Source organism: Poecilia reticulata, chromosome 18 (genome assembly GCF_904066995.2).
Source record: "Poecilia reticulata chromosome 18, P_reticulata-male-v2, whole genome shotgun sequence".
Taxonomy (NCBI): domain Eukaryota; kingdom Metazoa; phylum Chordata; class Actinopteri; order Cyprinodontiformes; family Poeciliidae; genus Poecilia; species Poecilia reticulata.
The window spans coordinates 22,203,192-22,215,740 of NC_088847.1; the positions used below are offsets into that span (position 1 = coordinate 22,203,192).

The following is a 12,549-nucleotide window of genomic DNA, read 5'->3' on the forward strand; positions in this document are numbered from 1 at the left end:
CTTTAATCAAGTGGAAGTGGATCACTTGTTTAAGTGTGTGTGAGATGTTTCTATCAGTCAGTTAGCATGGCTGATAGCAGCATCGGCCCTGCTGTGTGTGTTGGATGGCCCTGGGCCGGCATCCCTCCATCCATCCCTCAGCGTGTTGTTAACATGTCTGCGTTGAAGTCGTCTGGCCTCTCTGACAGAGCCGACCGCCGGCTGTTTATTGTGACTGATGGCAGCATAAATACAATGAAATTCAATCTGAGCCCTGCGGCGCGGCTATATTTGTACACCCACAGAGTTCACTACGATGCATTGACTTTTTGCCACTCTCTGCACACATAATTTCTGTCCACTCTGCACTTCTGCTGCTCCAGGATTTTTTTTTTTTCAGATTTTTCTTTTCAGGCCCCCCTGAGTTGTCGGAACGTTTTTTGGATTCTTGAGCTTCTTTGGAAGCGGACTGGGTTTAGGGTTCCAGCGTTCGCTCCCCCTCAGGCGGACCTGCATGCGTCTGTGTGTGTTTAGGTTGAATTCCAAGCGCAATTTACTGATTTGGTTGGAATGAGTCTGTGTGTGTTATCCGCAGGGTTCTGGAGTCGGAGACGGAGGACAGAAAAAAAATAAAAATAAAAAAACACGGATTATTCATCATTTCTCAGTGGGAGAAACCGATCCTGCTCCTTTCTGCTGATTATCTGTGTGTGTTTCACCTCTTCAGGCCTTTACATGGATCCCTCTGACTCCTTCTGCATTTTGTCGCGCAGTTTGTTTCTTCCAGGAACCTGATATTAAGCTCCCTTCCAGGGGAATTTGCTGCCATGCAAAACGTTACCGGACTCGCTGGTAACACTGTGCAGAAATTTGTCTGAGTTTCCTCACCAAACATCAGCCTCATTTCAAGCAAAACAAACGGATAGCATGTCAGTCATCCTGCTAAGCTGCTCTGCGCTGCTGCCATGAACTTTCTTTATTAGGTAACTTGAGCTCGTCTCAGGGTTTTGCCTGGTTGGCGGTGCAGAGTTGGTAATTTACCGACCATTAAAATCATGTAAGAAAACTTTTTCAAAAAGGATGACTAGCTTTTTTTCTTTTCTTTTTGTGGATAATTTTTTACCTTTAGCAGAGATCAACTTATTTAAACTTTATGGTCTTATCAGGAGATTTAAGAAGAACTTTTTAGCGAGTGACAGATTAAGACATCGTAAAGATGTTAAGGTTGGCTGACATTTAGACTTTTTTTTTCCAAATGGAGAAATTCACTTTTAACTGTTTTTGCTGGCATTGAGACGCAGGGTTAGGTGGGTTGCTCTTCTCCTTGCTCATGTAAAAAAAAATTCTCTGTTTTGTCCCAGAACCACCATAGGTTTTAATTCGATTTATTAGGTTTTACCTCATGGACCACAAAACTGTATATAACTGTAATTGAAATGAAATTCAGCTAATTTCTTAAAAGATTTGTGTGACAAGTTTACATTTCTATGCGACCCCCTTTACTCTGACACCCTGAAATAAAGTCCCTTAAACAGAGCAATCTACTTGTGTAGTTATGTTTCCATCCAGTTGTTGAGAAAACTTTTAAAATCTTGCAAAAACAGTTTTACAAATGTCTCTAAATGCTTGTTGTGCAGAATGTATGAGCTGTACAATGGCTGCTGGAAAAGAAAAGTCTTTTGTTGCCGACTTACCATCCAGAAACCAGTTGATGCATTCTTGTTGGTTGTGCAGGAGGCTGCACTTCTGCTTTTCAAAGTTGCACGGTTATATATTTGTGCATCGGTTTGCAGCCATTTTCATGTGAAAGTGTAAATTTTGAGTTGGGGCTTCAGCAGCTTATTTGGATTAAAAGAGGCCCTAAAACAGACTAAAATATCCTTACTTAAGAACAACTTAAGTATAACTTTGTGCAAAAATTGTAGCTAACATGTTTTGTATCGCCCATAGACTTGTCCTAAGCTTTTCTTAGGACAAGTGAAAGGTCAAAACATGAAAGGCCACCTTTAGAGGTGGTAGAGATAAACTTCAAAAGACATACAGCTATAAAAGCAACAAAAGGTGCTGGATACAAGAACCCACCACACTTTTTAGGTTTTTACTTTTTAAACTATGAATCATTTTCCTTCCACTGCACAACATTGCACTATTTGTGGTGTGTGGCATTAAAGTCTGAACAGAATCCAGTGAAGTTTGCGACGGGTTTGGAAACAGTGAACACTCTGTGAGACGCTGTGAGCTCAGGTGTTTCTTTGTCTTCAGTTCCACGGAGATCGACGACATGATCCGCAAGTCGACAAATCTGCTGTTGACCAGAACCCTCAGTAACTGCCTTCAGTACGCCATCAAGAAGAAGAATGTGGGCCTGGCAGAGGTAAAGTGGATCATAGTAATCTTTGTAATTATCATTATTATTGACTGAGAGGAGGAGTTCATCAAAGTTTGACTTTTTAAAATGGAGAAATCCCTGAAAATTGACCAGAAATGGCCGACTTCCTGTCGGTTTTAGATCCGAAAGACTTTTTGTTGTTCAATCTGTACACCAGATTTTAAATGTCTAGAGCCACGCCTCTTTTGAATCCAATATAAATATTTAAGTTTCATGAAAAGAAGGCTGGTGCATTTTATTTCATTTTATTTTAGTCCTTATATCAGTTAGTCAATCAATCATTAGTTCAAAGTGTTTTACTCATTAAAAATACAAAGTTATAAAAACACCATGCAATCAACAGTTGAGAAACCAGAAACAAACATCACATTTTGATTTGTGCCATCATCAAAATCATGAATACACATAAACTATGTTGGTCAATGTTTTTATTATGGTTCAAAAGCAACAGGTGCGTTTTAGCCCTGATTTAAATAAACTCAATGTTTCAGTTTTAAAATGGCTGAAAATTCAAAGTTTCTTCCTGTAAGAAAATGTTCCTGATTCTGCCTTTAGCCCAAGTTTGCTCTCCCTTTCCTCAAACTCTGATGCATTTGGTTACAGATTGCTGATGTTTGCTTATGTAGTTGGTGCAGGTGATCATCAACACAACCCACCTGGAGCAGAGCTGCCACTTCCTGGAGGAGTTCATAACCAACATAACAAACGTCCCGCCTGAGACGGCGAACGCCACCAAGCTGTACGGGACCGCAACGTTTAAGGTCCGCTTTGTCTTCCTGCCTTCATTTCTACAAACAAACCAGCTGCTGGTTTACCTCCAGCAGGCTGACATGGCTTCAATTTTGCTTTTGTTGTATTGTTTTTGTCTGTCTTTGTTGTTTAATTTAAAAAAAACATTCTTTATTTAACAATATGAACCCAACATAATACGCTTATTTTGATGCAGCTCTGGATAAAATGAAGATGCCACTTGAAATGATCAGTTTCTCTAATTGTACTATTTATATGTTTGAGTAAATGAACATTGTTCTTCTATTCTATGAACTTCTGACAACACGTCTCTGAAATTACAAGTGAAAATTTTGTATTTATTTTCAGAAAATGAGAAAAGGTCAAAATAACCAAAAAGATGCAGAGCTTTCAGACCTCAAATAACGCAAAGAAAACAAGTTCACATTCATTTAGAAACAGCAAAGTTAATGTTTAACTCAGAAAGAGATCAGGAATCAACATTTGGTGGAAAAACCAGGAGGTTTTCAGTGGCGTTCAGTGCAGAGGGCTCTTATTTTTTTCCAGAGCTGAATAGACACATACATACGCTTCCTCATATAATACATGCATGCTCAAAATGTACATATAAACGAAAACATGCACAATTTATATATATTAGATGTAATCTTCCTCTTACTATTTTCCTCTGTGTGTCCTAAATGGTCTTTAACGTGGCTTATTTGTGACTTAAATGATCACGGCTGTGCTGGAGCAGGACGCCCGCCATGCAGCCGAGGCGGAGATCTACACCAGCCTGAACGCCAAGATCGACCAGTTCCTGCAGCTGGCAGATTACGACTGGATGTCTGCGGCGCAGAGCAGCGGCGGTCTGACCACCAGCGACTACCTGGTCGACCTCATCACGTTTCTGAGGAGCACGTTCAGCGTCTTCACCAACCTGCCGGTTAGCACTCACACACACACACAGTTGGAGTCCATTTAAGTTTCAATACTGTAATACTGAGAAAAAGATACATTTCTGCAGCAGTTTATAATTTGTCTTTGGGACAAGAAGGATATCCTGTAACTGTCGAGGATTTCTGCTGTTTGGTTTGAAAGCGCCTCGTCGTGTCAGAGGGCTGCAGCACAATCTGCTTTAGTTCGTTAGTGTGGGCTTGTTGCAGATTAGATCGTTAACGTGGGCTTCGCTAAGATGGTTAAAGGGTGAGCGGGTCGGGTCAGCAGGCCCGGATTATCCGCAGGCTCAGGCCATTGACACTAAAGCCCCAGCGGGAATCGCCTTACGCTCAGTCAGGATGCCACAGTGCAACATTTACGGCTTGCAGAGCGTGTTGCACAGGGCAGCCAGAAAATCGCTAAATCCTATTAATTCAGAATGCCTAAAAGCTTATTAAGGTGCCCAAATGCAACAATGCCTTTAAATAAAAACAACATTGCTGTAAATGTGTTATTTTAAAGATCTTTTGTGAGCTGCTTGTGACTTCAACTTGGAACGCGATTAGTTTTTACTCTTTTAATTAAATGTAGGGATTTGTGATGTATCGGCATTAACATTGTATTGGCTGATTTATTTATTTTTATGTATTTTCCAGTCAAATAGTGCTACTTTGTAGCACAATGGCGTTACTTTCAGATGTAATAAAAAGTTACATAAATGGCATGACTTAAAAGAAACGTAACACCTTGAAATTGGGCCTCTGTCTCTTTAAGAAATGTCTACGCTAATCCAACCTTCATCACAGTTTCTCCATTCACCCTTTGACCATATTTATACCAGCGTTGAGTTGAGAAGTAGCTGCTCCAATGAGCTCAGTTCCACCAGAGGTTCGCTAATTGCTGCTGGCTAGTCTGAAGGAGCTGAGTGGGTATGTTTGTGATGGGGGAATAATATTACAACTATCATCGTTTTTCTCTTTTCCCTTTCTCTTTCTGACAAAAATTGGATGACAAAAGTCTTCAGTCAGGTGCTTTGGTCTCAACTTAACCTATTTTTGAAGATCATTTTAACTTGCATAATTCACTGTATTTGTCGTTTCTGTTTTATTTATTTGAGATAGTTAAAATGTCTTCCAATCTTTTTGTTTAATATTTATTAGAATTTAAAGTTTATTGATCTTTGAAAATGTCTTCTTTCATCATTATCCCATTATTACTACCATATATATATAATATAATATGTACCATATATATAATATATGTCCATCCTTGGTGGTTAACTGAAAATTTACCACCAGTTTTTTTCAACAGGCTTATTTCTGTTTCTAATCCATAAGAGAGGAAGTGCAAAAAACTTTTAAGCTTGTCACTAGAAAGAAGGTGTAAACATTTTTCTTACTATTGTAATATAGCAGACCCTTCCAATAATCTTGCATACTTATGGTCTTTTCAGTCTTACATTTCATTCAAGGTGGAATGAAAACAGTTCTAAAAAGTCTTGAATTTGGAGGGGTGTGCATAAGTCACCAGGAAGGAGTCTTCATGAAAGTTTGACTGTTGACGTGATTAATGACACTTTAACCCTATGGAGGCGAGGTCTAAATGGCCATCCCGGCGCGCAGTCTCTTAATCCTTCTTAAATTAATGGTTTAATATACCATTGTCAATCCAAACTTAATATTTAAAGATTAAAATCCCTGTTTTAATCCCAAGCCTCCTGAAATATACCCTTCTGAAGTCCGTCATGGCGTCTCGAATGATCAAGTGATGCAGTTGCAAAGGGTTAATAGTTTGAGTCATGCAGAATGATTTGACCGTTTCCATAGCAACCATCAGAAGTAAGACATTCCCCCAGAACTACAGTGAGCTCATTGTCTATGACCTCATCATCTATGACATAGATCAAAGAACATCTGAGGTTATGAATGCTTGGATCTCAAAACAGGAGGTCATATCCAAGAATCTCTTTGACTTATAGCCCTGCGTGTTTTTGTGATTTTAGAATGGCACAGGTTGTAGCAACCGTGTTCTTTCCTTTGACTTTTGGTGCTGGGTATTTGATTACCACCGGAGTGAGGAAAATCTTTAATAAGATTCTTCCAGGAGTGACATTTGATATTAGTAGCCACAGGGATGAGTCAATTGACTACGATGAGTTCGATGCTTATCTCTTCAACCCTTCCCCGACAGCCAAGCTAACTTCCCCGGCTGGGGAAGTTTGCAGAGCAGAGGTTGTTGGATTTGAATCCTCAACCTCTGCTCTGACAGAAGCAACGCTGGAAGACCGGTCCCTGGAGAGGGCAGTCGTAGGGGAAGATTGGGACAATCTTCCACAAACGTCCTCGGCTGAGGACGTTTGCCCTAAAAAGAGACCGGACTTTGAAACGTTGACTCCTGTCCTGGCCAAAAGGGCGAAGGATGAAGATATTTACGGCATTCGAGCTCCAAATAAATCCAAATACGCCGCATGCCCAACTTGCGAAGACAGGGCTAAGTACAACCCACACCTTTTGGATGATGATGATAATTGCTGCTCAATTTCTTAACTCAATAAATTGAGCAAGATTTAGTCGTCGTCCCCGTGTTAAATTTGAGGCGGACTGATTTAAAAATAGGATGCCGGATTTAGCTTCGGGGCTGCACAGTGGCACAGTTGCTAGAACTGTTGCCCTGCAGCAAGAAGGTTGTGGGTTCGATTCACGGCCCTTGTCTTTCTGCATGTTCTCCCTGTGCATGGTGGGTTTTCTCCGGGTACTCCGGTTTCTCCCACAGTCCAAAAAAATTACTGTCAGGTTAATTGGCCTCTCCAAATTGCCCCTAGGTGTGTGTGTAGGCTGCACAGTGGCACAGTTGGTAGAGCTGTTGCCCTGCAGCAAGAAGGTTGTGGGTTCGATTCACGGCTCCGGTGTTTCTGCATGTTCTCCCTGTGCATAGTGGGTTTTCTCCGGGTACTCCGGTTTCCTCCCAGTCCAAAAACATAACTGTCAGGTTAATTGGCCTCTCCAAATTTCCCCTATGTGTGTGTGTACATGGTTGTTTGTCTCTGTGTAGCCCTGCGACAGACTGGCGACCTGTCCAGGGTGACCCCGCCTCTTGCCCTAAACGTTAGCTGGAGATTGGCACCAGCAACCCTCCTGACCCCACTAAGGGACAAAGGGTGTTAGTGGATGGATGGATGGATGGATGGATGGATGGATGGATGGATGGATGGATGGATGGATGGATGGATGGATGGATAACCAAACTCATTGATGGTTTTAAGTAGTTGAGGGATTGAGGACTTCAGATTAAACATCATTAAAATAATGTCATCTGCAAATAGTCCAATTTTAGATTCAATACTTATTATTCTGCATGTTTTGATTGTTCCTTATGGCAAAACCCAATGGTTCAATTGCCAGAATAAAGAGGAGGAGTGAGAGGGGACACGCTTAACGTGTTCCCCTAGCTAGATTAAATGAATCAGATATAATATTATTCGTTATAACTGAGGCTGTGGGTTTATTATAAGTTATTTTAATCCAGGTTATGAAATAACTACCCAAGCCAAATTGAGATAAAACATTGTATAGATAATTATGTTCCACTCTGTCGAATGCTTTTTCTGCATCAAGTGAAAGTAAAGCTGTATCGGGATGTTCATATTTAGCTTGCCGCCCCTTTATGAATCCGTTCTGATCAGGTTCAGAAAGAAATGGTCAACATTTCTCAAGCCCAAGTGCTAGTACTTTAGATATTATGTTAGAATTTATAATAGAGATTGGTCGAATAGATTTGCATCTGGTGGGAGGTTTTCCAGGTTTAGGTAGTACTGTTATGATTGCATTTCGTAGAGAAGGAGGTAATTCTTTAAGGGTATAACTTTCTGCAAGCATATTATAGAGGGGCTGTAGTAGTCTGTTTTTAAATATTTTATAAAGGTCCAAAGGGATCCCATCCGGACCGGGTGTTTTCCCTGATTTAAATTGATCTATTGCATTTGAAAGTTCATCTGTAGATATCGGGATATTCAGCTCTGATTTAACCGTTTCAATAAGTGTGGGGATATTTATAGAGTTAAAAAATGAATCAAGTGGTATTTGTGATATGTGTCCTTTAGATGTATATAATTTTGAGTAATAATCTTTAAAGAGATTGTTAATTTTTAGAGAATCAGAAGTATTTTCATTCTGCAGAGCTTTAATGCACCAGGCGAGAAGCTTTTCCTGCCTTTTCTCCTTGATGGTAGTTGGATTGTTTCAGCTTGAATATCTCTGATGAAGCTTTGGTAGTAGATAGTTTGTTATATTTTTGCCTTAATATTCGCAGTTTTTGCTGCTTTTCTTTAGAATCCTTTACATTTATCTCGAACTCAGTCTCTTTCATTTGTTCTTCAAGTTTTAACATCTCCATGAAGTTTCTATTTGTCTTAATTCTTGTGTAACTTATCATTTGACCCCGTATAAAAGCCTTGAAGGCTTCCCATCTAATAGATGCTGTAGTCTCAGGTTTATTAATGCAAAGTTGTACCAGAAGAAGTTATAAACTAACAGGCGGTCATAACATTCATGAAGACTCCGTCATGTTCAAATAAAGTTTTACCAGTTCGACCTGCTGAAACCTGCAGCAACATTCATCCATTGATTGGACAAGTTGCCAGTCAAACACCAATATTAGGATCAGAAATCAATATCAACCCAAACTTTCATGTTGGTGCATTCAAAATTAAATGGCTTCAAAAACCTACAAGTTATTTTTTTATCTGCATTCCTGGAGGTTGATGAAATAAAAGTTAGAGAATTATTCCCCCCAGAGTCGGACACCCACAGACATTTCTCCCTGTCTGTTTTGATCAAAGGTCACGAACAGATTCATATGATGCAAACACACAGCGAGATCAGCTTTAAGGTGATTAGGCGCCCAGATTTGGACCAGCCGGGTCACAAGGCCACACACAGGCCACACACACTCCTAAGTGTTTCGCAGCACATCTAATCAGCTTTTCCTTCACACCCTCCCACAGACCCGGACGTGACCCCATCACACATGCTTCAACGCGGACTCGAACGCGGCGTGAGGCCTCTTAAGTAGATCAGACGCTATGGATCTAAACGCTGGGTGGTATGACCCCGCTCAGATAAAGGCTGGCGGTGTGAAACAGGCGAGTTATGAGGGAACGAGCCAGATAAGAGCTACAAGAATACGTTATTTTAATTTTTTTGAGGCTAATCCACACTCACCTGACACCTTATTAGGTACAGCATTTCAATTACTAGCTCACAAATTACAACCCGACCAATCGCATGGTGCATTTTAGTCAGTTTTATTTCTTTAGAACATTTCAGCAACAAGGCACTTCAGAGAGATTTACATCATAAAATAAAAAGTAATAAAAACGACACACAGTTGAGTATTGAGAAACCAGAAACAAACATTACATTTTATTTCTTCAGTACATTTCAGCAACAGAGTTCAAAAGCAGAATGTTTTTCATCTTCATTTAAAGAAACTCAGTGTTTCAGCTGTTTTTTAGTTTTTTAAAGTTTGTTCCAGATTTGTGGTTCATAATTTTGTTACTTGATAAAATTACAATTTTGCTCAGGGAGAATCTGAGCAAAATTGATTCTCCCTGTATGCCTGTTGGTTTATGCCAACAGGCATAAACCCAATATCTGCCTGTTGGGTTTTTAGCCTTGGTTTAGAAAGCTCAGTGTTTCAGCTGTTTTGCAGTTTTCTGGTGCACAGAAGCTGAATGCTGCTTCTCCATGTTTGGATAGGAGGAATTGGAGCTTTACACCATAAAACGTAATACAGTAACTAATTACAAAACAAGCAAACACTTTTCTTTGCAGTTACCCAGAATGCCTTGTACTGTAGTCCACTTCCTGTTTTTGGAGCGCTTGTTGTTCACATATACTTTCGAACCGCACCAGAGTTCAGTTCAACCAGACCAAGGCCGAGGTTTTCAGACTGTCCAGAGTTTGCATTTCTTTGTGCGGATTAGAGTTTGATTGAGCATTCACACCTCCGCTAATGAACCGAACTTTCTATACAAAAGTTCAGTTAAAGTGGATTAAACATGGCTGGTGTGAATCCACTCTGACATTCTTTGAATCCCTTCTGCATTTCCTACAAAACAAAGCTGCTTTATGCCGGGTGTTTTTCCCTGGCGTCAGTTTATACCCACCTGGTTTACGGACGTGACAAAATGTTAAAACGCACAAATTAGTGATTTATTTTCCAAATATTTCTATTCCTACCTCACCAAAATGACTAACTAATAAAACATATTAGATACGCTACAATCGGTTTGGAGGAAAGAGGTTCTTGGGGCCAGTTAGTATTTAGTGTTTGCATGTCTGTGGACGTCCTGCTGGAAGCGGCTCTGTGCTGAGATGAACCTCAGCAGGATCAGGTGTCTTCATCAGCTTTGGACGCTGTAAACACACGCGTCTTCGCCGCCTCAGTGTCTCTGCAGACGTTATCCAGGAGCTAATGGCTTCACTCAGAGTTGGACTCCGCAGGATAGCGCTCATAATTTAGCCAGGCTCAAATTATCGGGATGGAATGAGGATGACGGGAAAAGGCCTCAGGGGGCAAAAGTGATCATGTAAGAATTAGGAGGGAATTTTGGACTCGCAAGCCTCCAAGTTTCAGGATCCAAAAGCTACTTGAACTGTTTTCTGTTGTGATCTGGTTGCTGTTTTTATTTTTTGTGGCGATGCTCCATCACGTCAGAGTGACTGAGGCGATTTAGGTTAACCTCCGCGGGCCTTGAGTGATGCTTTTACTGCTCTAACTTCTCATTTTCCCAATGAAGCAATGGGATTTGGATGTTTCTCAGTGCAGGTAATGTCTGTATGTGTTTCTGACTGTAGGGAATGCCTGTAGAGCACGCCACCTTACCGGTGAGTATCGGCGTGAGGCATCTTCCGTACTGACCTGCTTAACCCTGCAGTTCAACAGCAAGCATGTGAGAGAAGAACGCAGCGACGCACGTTTGAATTTGATGTGGTTTAATGTTTCTCTCTGCTGCAGAAAGAAAAGAATAACTGCTCGCCTGCTCATGTTGTGTGTTTAAGTCGGGTTAATTAACCGGATTTATGCTTAATTAACGCATTTGCTTCAATTCCATGTACACATGTATCAATATTTTAGAAATAACTGAAAAGTTAATTGAATTCAGACTTAATAACAGACTTCTAACACTCACAGTGATCATATCTGAGGGTTTATTACTGATTTTCACCAACTGCCTAAAAATAAAAAACGGCGCTGTAGAGTGAAAACTGGATATAAAACAGGAAATATTTCAGATATTCAAAACAAAAACTAGTCAACAATTATCTATCGAATAATTATATGACATGAAATGTGTTTATCGTAATAGGTTTTCAGCCATCCTGATCATAACATTTTTTATATTTTACTTTGGGTTTTATTTGGCTTTAAGACGTAAACATCAAAATAATCTCTTAAAATTTAGCATACTTTGGAGTTACTGACTTTTTGTAGTAATTTCCACCTTTTCAGTTGAGTTACTGAAAAGTCAGCATTTTAGTAATTTAATTCTAATTTCTGGATTAAATCAAGTCAGAAAAACCGAAATGAAACGATTCATGTGAAAACATTCCCACCCCTTGGCATTGGTCACGTTCTGTCTGTGTGTCTAGAACAAATATTTTACTGGATATTGGGTGGCATTAATGCAAAAATCATCTGCAGCTCTGCAACATTTAATCCTTTTACTGTCATACTCATCAGTCAGTCGGTATTGGAGTCATAAAACACGTTGAGCTGTTAGTTTTCATCCAGATTTGGACCGAGATCGGGCCTGAACCTCAAGTATCACGCCGTCTGTCGACGTCTGGCTGTCCTGCCTGGCCTTGAGTTACGTACCATGTCGAATCCCATCGTGGATCAGGGGAGCTGGTCCGCTGCCCCGACCTGTTTCTGTTATTAAAAAGGCTGGAATGCAGGTCTGCTTCTCTCAGATGGGAAATTCACTTAGAGCTGAGTGACATTGGATTATATTGTACTAAATTACACACGAGGTTCAGGTTGTTCTTTCTGATTTATCACTGGGATCTTTTTTCTTCAAGGTTATTGATTTAATCTGGTGCAAATCAAACGTACAGAAAAGATTAAAGGAGAGTAAAGTCTACTTTTATATATTACATTAAAGTGAAACATCATTGTTTTTAGTCTTTCAGATTAAAGCAGATCGTTTCATCAGACTACATATTTTTTCTGGCCTGATTTCTACTTGTTCTTGTAAATCCTTTTACATTGTTTCATAAAATTATCGATTAATGAGTTGATCTAAAATTGACTACAGACAATTAGCCGTCCATTTTCTTTAAGATGTGTTGAGAGGACTGTCTGTCCATAACATGAAACATTTTTCATATTCTGAATTTTTTTTAAAAGAAGCATGTGTTCATATGTTAACAATTTTTGTGTCAATTGTATTAAATGCAGACAAAATTAAACTTACAAAGTTAAAAATAGGAGCCTCTTAGGTTGCTGAATAC

At 39.9% G+C, this 12,549-nt stretch overlaps 1 protein-coding gene across 3 annotated transcripts in view; it reads left to right on the top strand.

Moving 5' to 3' along the window:
* The window catches only part of exoc6b (exocyst complex component 6B), a 90,113-nt gene that overhangs the window by 38,927 nt on the left and 38,637 nt on the right, over positions 1 to 12,549 (top strand). For 2 of the 3 annotated variants that reach the window (XM_081599626.1, XM_008435626.3), the window contains exons 16-19: positions 2,242 to 2,353; positions 2,995 to 3,129; positions 3,855 to 4,043; positions 10,894 to 10,923. In XM_081599626.1, coding sequence (XP_081455752.1) covers positions 2,242 to 2,353; positions 2,995 to 3,129; positions 3,855 to 4,043; positions 10,894 to 10,923 — 466 coding nt within the window. The remainder of the gene's footprint in view (positions 1 to 2,241; positions 2,354 to 2,994; positions 3,130 to 3,854; positions 4,044 to 10,893; positions 10,924 to 12,549) is intronic. The other variant, XM_008435627.3, reaches the window with a different exon arrangement.